The sequence below is a fragment of the Pieris napi genome, chromosome Z (genome assembly GCF_905475465.1).
Source record: "Pieris napi chromosome Z, ilPieNapi1.2, whole genome shotgun sequence".
NCBI classification, from domain to species: domain Eukaryota; kingdom Metazoa; phylum Arthropoda; class Insecta; order Lepidoptera; family Pieridae; genus Pieris; species Pieris napi.
The window spans coordinates 3,387,071-3,406,342 of NC_062259.1; the positions used below are offsets into that span (position 1 = coordinate 3,387,071).

The 19,272-nt window shown below is 32.3% G+C and overlaps 4 protein-coding genes across 4 annotated transcripts; 2 read left to right on the forward strand and 2 right to left on the reverse strand.

Annotated features, from left to right (window-relative positions):
* The first annotated feature begins 171 nt into the window (after positions 1-171).
* Positions 172-3,333, forward strand: LOC125062547 (UDP-sugar transporter UST74c). The gene has a single exon (XM_047668550.1). The coding sequence runs from the start codon at positions 414-416 to the stop codon at positions 1,404-1,406; it is 993 nt and encodes a 330-aa protein (XP_047524506.1). The 5' UTR covers positions 172-413; the 3' UTR covers positions 1,407-3,333.
* A 5,049-nt stretch (positions 3,334-8,382) lies between these two features.
* Positions 8,383-12,614, reverse strand: LOC125062349 (ephrin type-B receptor 1-B). The gene has a single exon (XM_047668197.1). It carries the CDS (start codon positions 12,213-12,215, stop codon positions 9,177-9,179), a length of 3,039 nt encoding a protein of 1,012 aa, XP_047524153.1. The 5' UTR covers positions 12,216-12,614; the 3' UTR covers positions 8,383-9,176.
* A 336-nt stretch (positions 12,615-12,950) lies between these two features.
* LOC125062792 (rhythmically expressed gene 2 protein-like) lies at positions 12,951-14,011 on the reverse strand. The gene has a single exon (XM_047668952.1). The coding sequence runs from the start codon at positions 13,824-13,826 to the stop codon at positions 13,101-13,103; it is 726 nt and encodes a 241-aa protein (XP_047524908.1). The 5' UTR covers positions 13,827-14,011; the 3' UTR covers positions 12,951-13,100.
* A 677-nt stretch (positions 14,012-14,688) lies between these two features.
* Positions 14,689-16,922, forward strand: LOC125062420 (selenoprotein K-like). Its single transcript, XM_047668338.1, has 4 exons — positions 14,689-14,849; positions 15,317-15,392; positions 15,767-15,844; positions 16,667-16,922. Exons 1-4 carry the CDS (start codon positions 14,831-14,833, stop codon positions 16,758-16,760), a joined length of 267 nt encoding a protein of 88 aa, XP_047524294.1. The 5' UTR covers positions 14,689-14,830; the 3' UTR covers positions 16,761-16,922.
* Positions 16,923-19,272: the final 2,350 nt, after the last annotated feature.

A 19,272-nucleotide genomic window follows, 5' to 3' on the forward strand; every position in this document is an offset into this window, starting at 1 on the left:
ACCTTTTTTGTTAATTTCTACAGCAATAGGAGAAATAGTTAATTAGAAAACGAAATCAAGTATATAAGGGGGCATTAATAAAATGTCAAATAAAGATCAATGTCAAAACTGAAAACTGACTGCGTCAGCGAGTGACAAGATCATGTTGTAAATGCAAGTGGCAAATGGCAATAAACAAGTACATTAAATTCGTCTTGAAGGCTAAACTCTGAAGTGGTACGTTGGCATATGAACTATCAATTTCTTGTTTTATTTTGTATTTACGTGTAAATTATGATATAAGAATTGACCATGAGGTTATTCTGTTCGTGACTCTAACGGCCCCTCTTGTATGAGGAGTGTCGGTGAGCTAAAAGGCTGTACTCACTTCAACTAATTATTTAAATGTCAGAGAAGTCATCGAATTATTCACAATGCTTGGATTCACATTCAAAGAAGATACAGATGCTGACAGAGTGCTATTAGTTATGAAGGTGGTTAGTGCCGCTTTTTACGCCGTGTCTTCATTTATGATAACGGTGGTTAATAAAACTGTGCTGACCTCATACGCGTTTCCTTCTTATCAAGTATTAGGCATTGGACAAATGTTAGCGATAATTATAGTTTTATGGGTAAGCCGTGCCATAAAAATTGTTGAATTTCCTACGCTGGATCGTGGAGTTGCACAGCGGATATGGCCCTTGCCAGTGATTTATTTGGGCAATATGGCAACCGGTCTTGGAGGAACAAAAGAGCTTAGTCTTCCAATGTTTACGGCTTTACGCCGCTTCAGTATTCTAATGACGATGATCTTAGAGCGATTTGTGCTAGGAATCAAAGCCTCATGGCCAGTTAAAGCAAGTGTGATGGCCATGGTTGGAGGAGCATTACTAGCCGCTGCTGATGATGTCACATTCTCATGGCCTGGATACACTCTTGTTCTTCTGAATGATGGATTTACTGCAGCAAATGGTGTATACATGAAGAAAAAATTGGATTCAAAGGAATTAGGTAAATATGGATTGATGTTCTACAATGCACTCTTTATGATAGTTCCAGCTGCAATAGTAGCATGGTGCACCGGTGATTTAAGACGCTCTTTAGATTATCCTCATTGGTCTGACTCACTGTTTGTGCTACAGTTTCTTATGTCCTGTGTGATGGGTTTTGTCCTCTCATACAGTGTTATGTTATGTACACAATATAATAGTGCATTGACAACAACAATAATTGGGTGCTTAAAGAATATTTTGGTAACTTATTTAGGTATGATCATTGGAGGTGACTATGTTTATTCGTGGCTGAACTTTGTTGGATTAAACATAAGTGTTCTTGCGAGTTTATGGTACACCTATGTTACTTTTAAACGTAAACCAACTTCATATGCTTTACTAAATGAAGCAAATAGCAAAGTTGATACAGTTTAAAGATAATAAACAACTTACTTGTACAGTAAGAATGGTTGACACCAAAGAATTGTGGTCAAGAGTAATTAAAATCTATAAATGTTCTTTTCTTTGTGGCCATGTAGAATTAGATAAGTTATTTTATGTAAATATATATTGTAGATAAAATCACATAAAAATTATGCATTTATTTATTGTTGAATTTTCACTTGACATTAAAATATGACTTGTTACATTAGATGTATTTCAGTAACGCAGCTTTCTTAGTTTTTAAAGGAGCTTTGAGTACAGTTTTAGTACAAAGAGGAAACTTTAAGAGAACTTTTCTTTCTTTAAATAGAAGGTTTTTGTGAATGGGCATCCTTTATATTTTTACTCTATTGTGTATCATTATGAGATGAAGTCATTTTACCCAGTTACTGATTAATTGGCCACTGTAAAATTATATACAGTCATTGCATAGCTATGTAAGATATTTGCCATTAATCATAAATATTACTTTTGAATATTATTGTGATTGTTATAGTGTTAAATATTTAAACATAAGTAAAATATATATAAAATATTTTGTAAAGTATATTTTTTCTAAAGAAGGTTAACTAGGAAACAGTAGCATCACAAGAAGAAATATAAGTTGTATAAATGAATCCTAGAAAATGGTTCACACCTAAAATCAAAGCAATAAATTAAATACACAATAAAAATGGTATTTACATTCATTATCTATATTACATAATAATTTTATTAGAGTAAATAAAAAATATATGATAAAATAATTTGACACCATTTGATAATCTTGAAGAGAAATAATTTTAGATTATGAAGCACATAATATGGTTTCAGATTATAAGTAGATTTAAAAGTAATGAACAATTCAAATTATCAGATATATTTTGTATTAATAACGTAACTATGTACTTCTAATATCAGTAATTTAGTAAAGATAGTGTATTATTACAGGAAACGTTTTTCGCAAGATTGAAGGACAAAAATTTATTTTACATGTTAAAAATTACGAACAAGTTGTTACTATAATGTTTTGTAATTTATTATTGTATAGTGTATAATAGGATAAAAGTTTTGCAACTTATCAGGTTGCTAATGCACAAATAAAGTTCTACGTGTTTCAAAAATGATTCGTTGAGTTATTTTATGAAATGCGAGTAGTACTGCCTTAACTCATTGTACACTGCACTATTCATTCATTGTTAAAAAGATGCTTTATAAAGCATATGAATATTATTTTGCAATAAAAATAGTATAGGAGTTACGTCAGTTATTTTTAACACCGAAAATGTGGCTGTAATAAAGTTCCAAGAACATCTACTTCTACTATTGACTACATCTCAGTCAGTTAGAAACAGAAAAGTATTAGATTTCTATTACTATATTACGACTGTAGACTATAAAGGTACAGAAGATTTATATACAGAGGGTAGTTAATGCGTAGTGATTACTACGCATAGTTGATGTTGATCAACCACTTTAAAACTAACTGTATATAATTATTTAAACTTATTCATTATGACGCTACTTTAACTTAAAAAACTAGTCATATTCTACTCCTTTTTCTCTACAAGTGCATAATATGTGGGTCTCAATCACTAATTGAGATTAGCCAAGTTTGTTAAGTAGGGTGTCCCAGTTTTAACAAAGAATCTTCAACCAAGAGGCCCGATAAACGAGCTTTTGGGTTATCTTTGAATTACAACCCAGATAATAATTGTCTACCGCCTGGTGCACCGAACTTTATGAAATATGTAACATTGTAATATTACTATTATTTTAATTTTAATTATTCTCGTGATTTATATTGGTGGCGGATATTATTGTAAAGTAGGTAATATTTCATCAATGTCCTCCTTGAATATATTGGTGAGATATTACTGTTTTTAAATTTGCTATAATGTTAAAAAATTATATATGCAATAAATATTGTGGCATTTTATTGTGTTTTCTTTCTTGTTTGTATGATGCTGATGCTAATCAACGACTTAAGTAATGGAATAAACCTGATCCACGTAAATCTTTACACCATAATAATTATTAATGTCGATATTTCTTAAATATTCATAGATGCTGTGTTAGTAGTCCAATAACACTGCAATGTAGCAAGGACAGTTTTGCGTCTGTTCTATTGATAATTTTTACTGATATGCAAGTCTTAGCCCTTCGTGTCTGACACACGTCATTTGATTTGGCATGCCGTTTTCTACATTAAGAATAACCCCGAGTCACAAGGCTAACAGTAATCAGTGATAATATATAATATGAATTTTAAATAAACATATAAAGCCAATAATACAAAAACGCAACAAAGTTTATTTCAAATCTTCGGTACTTATAATTTAAAATTTTATAGACATTTACGACTAAAGTAGTTTTAAGGTGATTCAATATTTAGCTGAAACTAATGAAATCTTGTTAAATAAATCTTAAGTGCCATATCCCTGATGTATTTTATTTAAGTTTCCTAATAATATAATTACTTTAAAAAGCTTATCGTGACTCTGCGAATCATAAATTAGCGCTGCAATTAATTATACTCTTTCTGGTATACGATCATTCTAATAATATTAAAGAAGGAATTCTTTGCTATAATCAGGCATATTACTATATAATAATTATATGCATCGTTCCAAATCTTAGGACATTATAATTATGAAATACAAAACTCCATAGAGATGTAGGTCTATGATTGTTCCATGTTGTCATCAGTTCAGGTAATGGTGTTGTAGCCTAGGACGCCTGCCCGTCCCCGTGTTATACAGACACATACGTCTTTTCCGTTGATTGTTATTATGTATATATATTACCCGAAACTATTATTGCTTTGTCAGCGATATCAACTAAGCTAGATGCAGGAAGTAGTATTTTTAAAATATAATTATTTAATAAAAAAAAATAATCAATGGCACTACAACCTTTTTGGGTCTGGGTTTCAGATTTCTTCTTTCTTCTCTGTTTCATGATCATTTGGTAATCTAATAGGCAAGTATGTGATCAGCCTTCTGTGCCTGACGGACGCCATTTTTCTACGCACTTTTTCGGTCTAAGGCAAGCCGGTTTCCTCACGATGTTTTCCTTCACCGTTCGAGCGAATGTTAAATGCGCACATAGAAAGAAAGTCCATTGTCAGGTGCACAGCCGGGGATCGAACCTACGACCTTAGGGATGAGAGTCGCACGCTGAAGCCACTAGGCCAACAACAATAATTCTTTAATATTTAAGAATATTCATTGGATACACCTAAGTTTTAGTGAATCTATATAAAGTATTCGACAACTTACTAAAGAGTAATAATAATATTTTCGAAAATAAACAATTTAAAATCGAGCAAGTTAGCGAGTAATACTCATATCGATTATTTTAAAAGAAATGAATAGAAGTTAACTAAGTAAAGTTCTCGACTGTCTTCATGCATAATTAAAATAAAAAGTACCTGCTCTCCCGAGGGTGTAATGACCGTGATCCCTCTATTCAATAATTCGGTTGTTCTTTAGGGTTGGGACAAATATTTTAAAATATTAGATCCAGGAACGATATATGTAGCAACTAAAATTTGGGTACCAACGTTGACGTGGTTTGCACCTTATATATTACTGTGGATGTGTTATGTCACGTGAATTCAAATCAAAAAGATGCAACGTGTAAATGCATGATTAAACAAGCGTACATTTGATTCACATAAACGAATTAAAAATAACATTTATAAAATAGACCAGAATAAATTAAACGTAGAATTCTTCATAATTACATTTTTAATGAGTATGTGGTTTGCATAAAACATGCTGTAGGTGTGCTTACATAGTTACCTACGGCGAATAGCGTCTGCCTATCCTTTTTTGTTTTTCACTGCAAACGAGTGTCGTGTGCTCCATTTTCGTGAGCGCGTTCACAGACACGTGAAAGCGTATAATTTTATACTTTACGTGTTAGAACATAAAGCATACCCGAAAATTTTATGTACAAGAGAAAAGCTACAGCACTTCAGATCTAAGCCTGCAACCTTTTCTTTTTTTTGTTAAGAGTACATGTTGAAGGAATACCAAAATCAGATATATCACGACATTCACTTTGCAATATTACCTAAATAAAAAATATTTTATTAAATGCCTCGGAGTTTAGTCGATTAAAGTTTAAGATTTCATATAGAGATATCGATTAAAACAAGAAATTTATTATCAATAGTTTATTACATAAATTATAGCCAAGCTTTCATTGTTCGTATCTAATCCAATTTAAAAAAAAATTAACTGCCTAATTTTATACTTTAATTAAATTATTTCTGTATACTATGTAAACAGGGCATATTCATCGTCTATTTTACTTTAAAACGAAAAATGATTTTAATAGAAACATAGAGATTATTTATCCTCAAAAATATGTAACAACTTTTTGTTAAATTTTCAATATTTAGACGATGTACCTACCCCGTATTCTAGACATAAAAAATCTTACAAATAAATCTAAAGATCACGCTATGAATTACAATTAATTAGGCTATGATTGGTGTTCTACTGTTAAACTATACCATCGTCGTCGTAAATGATAATGATATTACATTAAGTTCTACGTCAACGCGCACAAGCAATGTTATAACTAAGTCCTCATTAAGGTACGAGTATGGCTTCCAACCTTACAACACATGTAAAGTTTAGGACATGAAATACATATACTATCTTATATCAATAACCGGTACAAATGCGTCACCAATGGTCTCCCTCCATTCAATTGATTCTACGTAAAAATAATGTAAGGGCAAAGACCTGAAAATATAATTGAACACCTGATATATGAATGACGGAATAGGGTCTACACCAAGTACGTCAGTTTAGAATATAAATAAATTTATGAATGGACTGTTCGTCTAATTATCTTACGAATAGTAGTAGGTGTAATTAAAGTGGACAATACGTTGACCAAAGTTACAGTATTCGTAAGATGCAAATATGATTTAATATTATGATAAATATTCTTGGGTGTGGTGATTTCTATAATAAATCACGTGTTTTCATATAGGTATTTAAACAATATCTATATACAAACATATAAAAAATAAGGTTTGTTTTGAAACGCTTGAGTTCACAAAGACGGTCACTGTATCCCAAACCTGACTAACAGAATTTACATAGGATATTTCGGACATACATATGTATTTACATTTTCGGGCAAAAATTGTTTGTAACAAATTATATTAATTGCCATTGTTTTAGAACCTCGTTTATTGCTTTCCAATATATAGATGTAAAATATTTTATATATTCGCCAATCCGTTATTAAAACAAAAACCTTCAAATAATATCACTTTAACAGAACGGCTTGTCAGAAAATATTGAATAAGTAGAAGAATGGCGTAATGCATATTTTTTTCTTTGATAATACCGAATATTAACCTTTGATATTTTCACTAAACTATAAAAAACAATAAAGATTGTAAATACATTCTTATCATATACTATTAATACGTATTTTTATTATTGCTATATGAATCATTTGTAAAAGATACTGATTTGGTGTTATCGTTAAAGGTATGTTTGCCATGTGTATTATATTTGAACAATGTGCATTAAAATAAACGTGTTAAGTCATAAAACTGTTCTATATCATACATATATGGAGACGTATTGCACTATATTTAAAGGCATCTAGTCGTAACAATATTACAAGGATGTTATTAGTAAATAAAAACGTTTAAAACTGTAGTTTGAAAACAACAGCAATAATATTGACCTATGCAAAGACGAACACAATTTGTATCTATTACACCTGAGTTACTAAACCAAAGCCAATGGAAGACCTCAACGTGTTTTACGCATGATAAATTATTTAACAAAGGTCATAATACTACTTGCGCTATTCGTTATAAAATTGAGCGTCCAAAATGACAATATAACGTTTTTTAGTTAAGCTTTGACTGTGTTGTGTTTGTTTTTAACAAAGCAGTTATTTTATTTCTGTTCCAATAATTGGCAACAACTTTTTATAAAATATGAATACGAACACGTGTTGTGTGGCGAATCTCTAACAGTCAATGCAACTTTTAGACTCTACATAGATAGAGAGAAGAGACAACCCTGTCTTCCCTTTTCCTAAGACACGAGTTGTTAACAAAAACTGAGCCTACCTTTTTGCCTCAGACTTAAAAGCCTTTCCTGCAACTTTTAAGAAACGTGGATGAACCTACTATATTTACCCAAACATACAAAGTTTTGCATACAGAGTGCAATTCTCTAATCTGATTAATAGTTTTGCGTATTATATCAACCTGCACAAAATAATAGGCAAAGAATTATAGCAACATTACATCTGATAATAAATAGTATTTTAAGAAATTATTAACAAATGTATTGTATTTTACCTAAACAGACTCAAATATCGAAATACCACCCATCCATTTTGTGACGTCTTCAAAATAATTTCATATGATATATAAAGATAAAAAAGAATATACAACGTCATACATATCATTTAAATATATCTGTTGGACACTGATTATAGAAACGTTACATTGAAACAGCTGAAAGCTAAATAAATCAATAAGCATTTGATTGACCTTACAAAATTTACGTAGATAGCTGTCATTTAAAACTTATATTAAAAAAACGACCATCACAAGCGTTAGGCGAAGCTCTTACAACTATATTGGCAGTATAATGTTTTTAATCCATTTCTAATCATCTTGTAAAAATTATTACAAATATATTGAAAACTTTAGTACCTAATATTTAGAACTATCATAATATAGAGTTATCAAATTAAAAGATATCAATTACATTAAAAATTTACACTTGAAATACATAATAATCAATGATTGAGTGGTGATTGAACAAAGTGTTTCTTTGTAGAACATTTGCAAATGAAAATCAAACCTGTTAGATTTTATTTTACACAGCCATTAGCATGTACTCCTTAAGAGCGAAAATATAACCATTACACTTAAGTTCCAGCCATATATACAAGCGAATAAAATAGGGGCAATAAAAATACAACAAAATAAATGTATTGTTGTGGCAAGTTTATATGTTAATTAAGTACATCATTATAATCACAAGTTGAAATATAAAAGGCAAGTTTATCTAATTATAAAGGAGATTTTCACAAGAACAAATTTTTATTATATTTAGACACTTATGGCATTTTATATTTTCTTAAAAAAGAATAATATAATAAAATACTTTCACAAGTTCCACTTATACAAAATGCACACCAGGACAGTGAATTTAGCTACCTACAATTAATATATAATTTCTTATATATGTCATCGGAATGTCGATAAATTGATACAATTCTATTTAAATCTTTCTAAACTAAATAAGTTTATATGTAAAAAAATGTTTCTTTGTCAAAATTTTACTGACAAAGATAAAAACTTAAAACTAAAATTTATATAAATAAGATCACAAATTATATTTCAGTCACAAAATAGCTACCACAATTGCTTATATATCTGTTGTTTAAATTTTATAACAGAATTATTGAATTAGGTAAACATGGCAATGCTTTCGTTGTATTTTAAGACGGCAGCTTAATAAAGCTTTGTTTTAGATAAAATAATATAAATTAGGCCCCAGATACGAAACTGATGCAGTTGGAGTAATGGTATCTTTAAAAACACTGAATTAACTTTCCACCCATCCGAAGGTCCATAATACTATTACCCTACTTCTAGGACAGTTTTTTTTAGAAAAATATACAAAATGCATTACATTTCTTAATTTTAATCACTGTGAAAATCACTTTTTGACAGATGGAGATTGAGTATTATTATCAAAGACATCATTCTTGTTATTACACAAGAAACCCATATGGCCCACTTACACGGATCTGTGCCCGCATGCTTTGAACACTATTCATTATTTTTTTCTGATGACCAACCAAGGTAACTCCCAAAGAGGTCAGCTGGTGAACAGTGAGATCTACAACAGCATTCATATCTGTTATTCCAGCAGCCCTGAATTTCTCAATGTATCTTGACATTTTAATACATTCCAACCATTCTTCAACAGATGAGAATTGGATTAAGTCTGGTGTGTCTCCAGCTAATGGATCAGTTGATCGATTTTGAGCTATCTTTCTCAATGTGTCTGGGCAACGTATGAGTTTATCTAAAGTTTTAACAATGCTTACAAAGGTGGGCCGATGAGTACGTTCTTTCTGCCAACAGTCCAACATCAGTTGATAAACAGCTTCAGGGCAGTCCATTGGAGCTGGTAGGCGATAACCTTTCTCTATTGATTTTATGACATCCTGATTACTCCAATTCCAGTAGGGCCTTTCCCCAAAACTCATTACTTCCCAACAAACAATCCCCATTGACCAAACATCACTGGCAGATGTAAATTTCCTAAATGCTATTGCCTCAGGGGCTGTCCATCGTACTGGAATTTTCCCACCTCGAGTTGTATATGCTCCATCTGCGGTTGATTCAATTTCTCGTGATAAACCAAAATCAGCTATTTTACATACTAATTGGGAATTAACTAATACATTCCGAGCAGCAAGATCACGATGAATATAATTCATTTCTGATAGATATTGCATTCCAGTTGCTATTCCACGAAGCATGCCAACCAGTTGAAGCACACGAAATTTACCGTCGTTTGCTCGTAAGAATGTGTCCAATGACCCATTCTCCATAAATTCTGTAATAATCATTATTGGATTACATTTTGTAACAACCCCTTGTAAGAAGATAACATTAGGGTGCTCAAATTGCCCCATAATTGATGCTTCAGCAAGAAAATCTCGGCGGGCTCTTTCAGTTGAGCCAGGCTTTAGTGTTTTTATTGCCACATCTATTTCTTGACCACATGCGGGTAATTTTAATTTTCCTCGACACACATCACCAAATTCACCTCCACCAATTATGGCTTCTATAGTAATACAAGAGGCATCTATTTCACGAGCAAATTCTCTAACAGCTTGGTTTGGGTCTTCATAAGTATGTGGATCAATGTATGTCCTTGATCCCGTACCAGCAAAGAGTGGTGTTGTTGCATTACTACTTGTTTTTGTAGGTCTGTCTGGTCCCGTATATACTTCTCCATTTCTATAGTTAAGTGCATTACAGTCACTCGGCTGTTTCTTGTCACATTCATCGTCAGTACGAGACCTCAAAAATAATACTGTGGCAATAATGGCCACAACAGATAGAACAACCACAGCAACCATAACACCAGCAAATAATCTTACTCGGGCCCCTTCTTCTTCACTAACAACTAATGTTGGTTCCAATCCTGCACCTGTTCTCGCATACATAATTCCACTTAGTTCTCCCCACCCTCGCTTCATTTTAGCTCTGACTCTCACTCCATATTCAGTGTCCCTTTTCAAGCCAGTAATAACTGCATGAGGTTCTTTTGTTATTTTAACAGTCACATTTGCACTTCTTTCATTGTTATCTTTAGGGAAGCATTTTACTTCATAGCTTTCAATTGTATCATCAGGATCAGTTACATCAACAGGAGGAGGAGTCCATACTAATGAAAGTTTGTCATTTTCTACACTAACTATTCTTAACTTGGAGACCACACTCACTACAGATGCCTCTGTTATAGCAGTTATTTCAACTTTCTTTGGAGAATCACCAGTTAAGTCTGATACACCATTAACAGCAAAAACTTGAAATTTGTATTCAGTAACTGGGTCTAAACCCATCACAGTGACTCGAGTGTGATTAAGACCATTTGAAGATGGTCTATACTCTACATGGGGCCCACAATTTGTACATCGAACTTCATATGTAACATCATCTCGTCCACCTGTTTTATGTGGTGGATGCCAAGCTAGAGATATTGAAAACTGATCAGCAAATGTTACAGTCAGGTTGTCAGGTACACCTGGTGGTTGAGTACATGGAACATTCTTAGGGTCTTTCTTGGCTCGGAAAAAACCTGGTATACATTTACATTCAACAGAGGCATGGGCTGTAGTCTCTGAATTATCAGGGCATGACATACAAGCTTCGTCACCAGTATGTGATTTGAACTTCCCAGGGGCACATTCATTACAAACTTGGTTGCTGTGATCTGGTTCATAGCCTCCTTTGCATTTGCATGATCCACTAGGTAAAGTCCATTTTCCATCTCCTTTGCATAAATAAACCGGAGGAGACTCACCTTGAGCCGTTTCAGCGTTCTCAACACAGGTGCCATTGGCCTGTTCAATGACAGTTACTTCACGGCCTGTAGGGGTTGCTGGGAACTTTGCAAAGTTTATTGTTACTTCTGGGCATGTAATGTAATAAACTTTTACTGCTAAAATAGAAATGCAGGCACCTTGATCTCTGAATGCTATGTATACTCCTCGTTTTGTTACAGCTATGCTCTTTACCTCTGTATTTATGTCAACTTCTGAGTTCGTATTGAACCTGCCTTCACCAGCTGCTATTCTGCCCACTAGTTTATAACTTTCAGGCTCCCATGGTGGTTGTTCGCGTGTTGCGACGTCAAACTCATAATATAACAGACTGAAGGTTTCCTTGCAACTCAGTGCGTTTCCCGGAAATAAAGAGCAATCTCGTATAGTGAAATTAATCTCGATGTATATACGATTAGCGTTTCGTCTTTCAATGAATGGTGTCCAAAGCCAATTGTTTACATTATGGTGGGCAACATCACAAACGACATACGATCGCCAGTTAATATGCTTTTCAAAATTGGTGTAAGATTCTTCTACCCATCCGGGGGTACTCGCCTGTGCCCCGTAGGGGTAACGTGTCCAACCAAGAGTATTTTCAGTCGTGGTATCAAGAAGCATCACTTGATCGCCCTGAACGCTAATAGTAGCGATAACTGCGGCCGCCACCGCTACGTGAAACCACATCATCTCGGCGACATAACAATAAAAACACCAAAAAAATACTTAACTGGTTTAAACAATCGAATGCACGAAAATCCAGCTTTTCAACTACATAATCTTTAACAGTTCACTGTTTTAAGGAATGTACAGTATTTTGGGGTAGCACTTCACTTTGTCGGGGATAAAAGACGAGACCACTCCGTCATTTTCCTACAACGTTGTATTGTGTGGAATAGCGATTTAGAGCTATCGCCCTGATTAAATGTTTTTAAATTTACACTTCTATACATTAAGTTCTGTTCGAAGCTAACGCTTATCAAAAACGGCACTCTTTTAAGTGAAAATTCGTGATTATAATTTCTATTGATCCCGTGCTACACATACGAAATCTTACTTTCTTGACATGGACGCGCAGGAATGTCAAATGTTGCTAGATTGAATAAGCAAAAACACATTCTATTATGGTCTAAAATAATATGTTTGATAATATTACTTGAGACTAAATATGTACGTAATCATTTTTGGATGTGGAGTAAATTTTATTTGTGATTATGTTTAGTAATGTTATGATTTTTGAAAAAATGCAGAGTATAAATTTAATTTTTTAACTGTAAAACAAATACTAAATAATTTTGCCTTTTAGTATTGTTTATGGCATATATAGCGGGAACTTTAAAAATACTTTACATATAGAATCGAGCCATTAGTGATGGCAAAAGTTTTGGTTTAAAAGTAAACTAAGAGATAAAAACCAATTTAAAATAAGTTTTAAAACTTTTATTACAATAAATAATAATTACTAAATATTGTTTGCTATAAGCTTAAATAATAAAAATACAAATCCTATATTTTATACAAATAGTTTTGATAACAAAACAATATTGCACTTATTGATAGTCTAAACTTGTACAATTAACTAAATTTGTTCTGAAATTCTATTGCCGTTTTCAATTCATGTAAATTTTTGAAATAGTGCAACGGGTTTATATCACCTAGGCCACTAATGTTGTTTGTAACAAGGATAGCTTGCCATCCAGCTTTTTTAGCCCCAAGATAATCTTTCTTGTAATCATCTCCAATATGTAAGCATTCATCTGTAAATAGATTTAATTTACTATGTTCAATAGCTGATTCAAAAATTTTTTTATCAGGCTTGCTATAACCAATTTCGTATGAGGTCAGAATAAACTTGAAATATGAACTCAAATTCAAATTCTCTAATATCTCATGTAGACGTGGGTCAAAATTAGACACAATCCCTATATCACATTGTGACTTTACATGTTCTAAAATATCAACGGCACCATCTGCAGGACACCAGCATTTTGGTGACTTATAGTCTTGTATAAGTTTATTACCAATACATTTAATATGCTCATTATCCTTTATCTTCTCTGCAAAAGTTCCTTGAACAATTTCACTCCACCAATTTTCCCATAATATAGATTCTTTTCCAAAATTAGGGTGCCTTATCGTCAACATTTTATAAGTGTATAGGAACTGTTTCTTAATTTCATCTTCATGTATTTGATAGCCATATTTTTCTGCTACATTTGCATAGTATTTCCATGGTGATACACATAATTTTAGTAAAGTATTTGTAGCATCAAAAGTTATCAGTTTTACTTTACTTTTCATGATAGTTTTATTGATTATTACAGTTGTATAAACGTGGTTGTTTACCAAGCCTTATTGAAGGTTTCAGGGCTTTACCAATAAAAAAATAGACTACGACGTTATTATATTTCAATGAGAAAAAGAAATTGCGCAGTTGATAAATATAAATGACATTTGTTAAAATAGTTATATAAGATATATATTACTTATTGATGAAACTTATATTTAGTAATTAAACAAAAAATTAATGTATATATAGCAATATAAATATAATATATGTTCCCACTTCCCAGTTCCAGTCTTTGGTAAACTTTAAAATCAATTGCTGTTGTCATTTATATTTGTAATCTGTAGTACAAAAATCACAGTTAAATAAATAGATCAATATCTACAAGGGCGGATCCAGGGGCAAGGTGTCGCCATATTTTTTTTTTTATTGTTACAATATAGCTTTTCTTACTCTGACTCTCTAACTTCCAAGTTCCAATAGCGATACCGACAGCAATCCCGATCACAATAATGGGTTTATGCACAATCCCAAGCCGTATACCTTAATCGTATCCTTAGCGTTACGGATATTGAGAGAACTTCATCTAACTTCATACTAAAATCGGGATCAGTATCGCTATCGGTATAGGAACTTACAAAGTACGGGCACTTATGGCCACATATTCTTCTGTACAATTCTAGTGCACAGTGAATTAGGAACTTATCAGGTGATATAAAGATTGGATGATGAGGCCCTTCTTTTGGTGTAACACTATCTTTTCTACTTATTGTTGAAAAGATCCATAGAGAAAAATTCAATTTTTATTGGTCTTGGCAATCACGATATTCACTTCTACTTGTTCTGTGATCACTAATTGACTATAATATTATATTGTTGTATTGCTTTTGCCATATTTTATTTGTATCATAATTGGACAATACCTACTTGAAACAAAGTAATTTTAGACTATTCATTCAAAACTTTGTTTACTAATCGCGTTGCTAATTATTGATTTATTGCTGTCCCAATTTTCAAAATGGTTTACGTAAATTCAGGTAAATATACAATATGTTTTATTTGGGTTTTAATATGAGATTTATGCAATAGATTGATCATTGAGGCCACGTCATTCTTTTAATTATATATTTGAAAATAATAAAGGCATTCGTTATGTTATCCTCCCACGTATTTTTAAAGATAATGTCCACCCAGTTTTTTATCAACGTTACTTTCCGAATCATAAATATATCATAATGTTGTTGTGATTTTTATTTGACTTTGTAAAATTCTGTTTCCTGTCTTTGTGCAATTTAAAATGCTGTTTTATGCTTAGGAATCACATTAAAAGCTTTTTTGATAACTCGCAATAACCAATTCTGGTTAAATTGTGAGTGTGCAAACCTGAATTATGAATCAATCTAAACTAAATTTGATTCTTTTTACTTAGGTCAGTGTAATAATTGAATTATTGATTGTTGACTTGTTTTAATATTTCTTACGAGTTTTACATATTTGTTTTCAGATGGTAGTATTGTAGACAAAGCTCCTTTTACTTCATTTAAATGGTTCTGGGGCTTACTAAACTTCTTCTATTACCTGTAAGTAATTGTTTTAAATGAATTATGATTATGGTAACTAAAAATCTATACATTGTCATTCTACATTACACAATATATTCCATTACCAAAAGATATAAAATGAAATAAATACGAGATGGAGGTGAAAATGAAGTGGCGTCCAATGGCGTTGACGATGTCAGGGTTAAGAGTTCTAAACCTTAGGAGCGTCATCTTCGGACTCATATTTGTAATTATTACAAATAAATAATTCTTAATTTGTTTAATAATCTAGATAGGATGAATATAAATCTAATTTTTCACTATGTCAAAATATTGCAAAGGTTATCAAGTGAGCCTCCTGTTTGTAGAATTAAATTATAGCGTATGTTTAAACTCTTATTTTTTTGTTATAGGTTTCAGACATTAGTCAATCCCAACTTTAATAAACATGGAAATAAATATGTTACTGATTTTCGTCCACCTGGCAGTGGGTATGTATTTTATTTGATTGGTTTTTATAAAACACAAAATTTTGAAGATTTACTCTAATTACTAAAGTCCTACTTTATATTATAAATGCGAAAGTTTGTAAGTAGGGATGGATGTTGGTTACTCTTTCATGTAAAAACCTACTGAATGGATTTTAATGAAACTTTACAATAATATAGCTTATATATCAGAATAAAATAGGCTACAATTTATAAAGATATTGTGTGAATTGTCCAAAATATCAAGTAAGTAGGAAAAAATCTACCACCTGTGAGATATTCTGGTGTGCGCTGCCAAAACCGCTAGAGTTAGACATATGTAATGTATGTTGGAAAAGTTTATCTTAAATAGTCCCTCAAAAAGCCCGGCACAGTATATATCTATATCTTATGTGAAAGCTATTATATTATTATAGTGAACCATAACTACAATAAAAATTAATAATTGTTTTAAAATGGATATTTGGTATTAATAAATTGGTTCATAAATGAAAATAGATACTTTTATCGCTTCCGGTATTTAAAGTTAAATCTGTCTTTCACGCTACATCATTTGGACAAATTATTATTATAATCCTGAGCAGACGAAGTAGCGGGCATCAGCTAGTAAAACGTTATATACCTAATGACATTCCTAAACTACAAAAAAGTTTGCTGACACTGTTGACCTTAGATCCATTGGTTTTTTTATGATGTTTTCTTTCATCAGTGCTCAGCCAGAGTTTGAACACATGAGAGTACTTAGGTTGAGACACACATTATAAGGCTAAGTCATCACTGTTGTATCGATATTCCATTATTTAATATAGCTGATACCTTTTTCAGGCCACCGAAGCCACCAACTAGAAAGTATGGAGGTTTTGGTCCGTCATCATCAGGGCCTTCGCCGCCGCCAACTGGAGGATGTGGCTGTGGTTAACGTCATATGTTTCTAATTCAATTAATGTTAAATTTTACGTGATAATGATAATGACCGTAAATTTAGGCCCAGGCAAACCAAGATTCTGAGTGGTAACTTGGAGTAATAAGATTTTAAATTCTGAGAAGTGGGAGTCAGTTCTTTCTAACTTCTCTCGACTCTGAATCTCCTGAATTCCGACTCGGAAATTTATATCTGGATTAGGGTACTAATCCAGATATAAATTTCCGTGTATTTTCACAAAAGGAAATTTGCTAAATTTAAATTACCAAATTACTGTATAAAAGCCTGTTGATGTAGCGGTGTTCGTTCTAAATTAATTTACTTTTTAACATCATAGAGCCATTTAATCTGAAATAAATAAATTGTATTCCCAAACAGTTTATTTATATAAATCTTAACTAATATTTTTAAATCTATAACTAATTTAATTTTGTATGTGTCAAAACATGCTTTATCTAATTGGGGCTTATTGTTTATGTTAACTTGCTTATTAGTTTGGTTATATGTAATAATTAAAATGGTATAGATCTGTATGTTATTTGTAATATAGTTTAATTAAAAAGAAATTGTAGTTTTAATTCCTTGCTACTTTTAATATTAGCTCTACTTTGATGTTGAAAACTATATCTTGATCATATGAAGAATTTATACTAATTGTCTTTTCTTTAGTAGTGTATACTCAGTTAATAGTTTGAAATGCTGATTGATGAAAAATTTGTTAATAATTCCTAAATATTCAGCTCATTTGATTTTTAAGTTATGTATTTAATTTGGACGTAAATAATTTATATAAGTGATAAAGTACAGTCCCTTAATTATAATGTCCAAATATAACAATATAATCCGGAGAAAGGAGAAAATGATATGTATTTAAAGGATAGGATATAATGCTATCGTCGCCACGCGATGCTTGAAGGCAAGGACCTATGGACCTATCAAATCAATGGCTGCGCGTAGACAACGATGATCATCAGCGTTATTACGCTTATTTGTATATAGCGATAATATCGAAATTAATCAGCTCATAGATCACATTCAAACGACTGCAAACTTCTTGCTTCAAAATGATTCTACCGCTGAAATCGTAGTACTTGGCGATTTTACGTCTATCCCACCGAATGGGTCGGTTCGTATACCGACGTAAACGTAGGTACTATGTGGGAAGAACATTTCACGACTTTCCCTTATAATAGAATCCCCTTTTGCCGACGGTCTTAAAAATTCACTGTAAGACCTACTGCTGACTACTCATTCAAAAGGCTACCAGATAACAGGTACATTTTGATGACGTTGAACTATTAAAAACTCACACGAAATATGAAAGTGGTTAGTAAATTGCCAAAACATAATAAAAAAAGAAAATATGATAATACCATACATAGAGAAATTAATAACGGAAAGGACTAGGTTGAAAAATAGAACAAGATCAGAAAATAATAAACTTAAAAGTGTTAAAACTATGTAATTAGAAAATAAATTAAACGAAACTGAAAAGCCTGCCGGTACAAGGTTATTGAAGATGAATTGGAGAAGCCACCATTAACCTGGAGAAAACAGGTGAACCATTTAAAATAATGAAAGGGGTTATGCAAGGTGACCCTATCTCCTCGAACCTATTTATTTAATTGTTGGAATCTGTTTCAGGAAACTAAACTGGGAAAATATAGGATTAAACATAAACGGCGAATATCTTGACACTTCGCGACATTTCGTTCTAAAGGCTTCTGTTTGCGTGCCAAAATTAGACGTTGAACAGAGACATTATCAAAATAAATGTTTTCCAAAAAGCTACAGAAAGAAGTATGCGGTATCGAGCGTTATTAGAAAAATAATTAATGTGGTCAATGCTTGTGAATTAGCATGTATCTTTAAATGGTGGGCCGGATATGTCGCAAGAGATAAGGACGATCGGTGTCGGGGCCGAGTTCTATATCGGCATCCACGCGACAGGACGAGAGCACGAGGACGCCCGCAGCAGCATTGGTCACCTGGCTGGTACATGGGGTCCATGGGGGCTAGGCCAAAAAAGGGAACTTTTGTAGGAGTTGGAGGAAGCCTGTGCCCTATCATGGGGTTCCTATATTTAAAAACTGAAGTTAAGAAATTGTATAAACATTATTTAATTGTAACATTTTACGGAATAAAATGTTTATTATTATCTTAATTATATATTTAGAAATTACTATTTATTTAATTATATTATTATACGAGTAGGTACTTTAAGCCTCAAATAGCTGTTAAATGTATGTATGTGACACAAGACGTATTGGTAGGGGAGCCCAAGAGGGGATTTCGGGATTTACTAAAGCGCGGCAGATTAATATATAGGGGGATACCTTGTACCCGGTTAAGTACCTCCACAAAATATGAGGCCCATATATAAAGCCGCACGTGAAGGAGACAGGATCAGTTTAGTAAAAAAAAATTGACCATCAGAAATTCCCGAGCGCGTCAGATTAAGGTAGGGTGAGTTAATTACATCCTAAAAAGTGTATATTCCACTAATCTG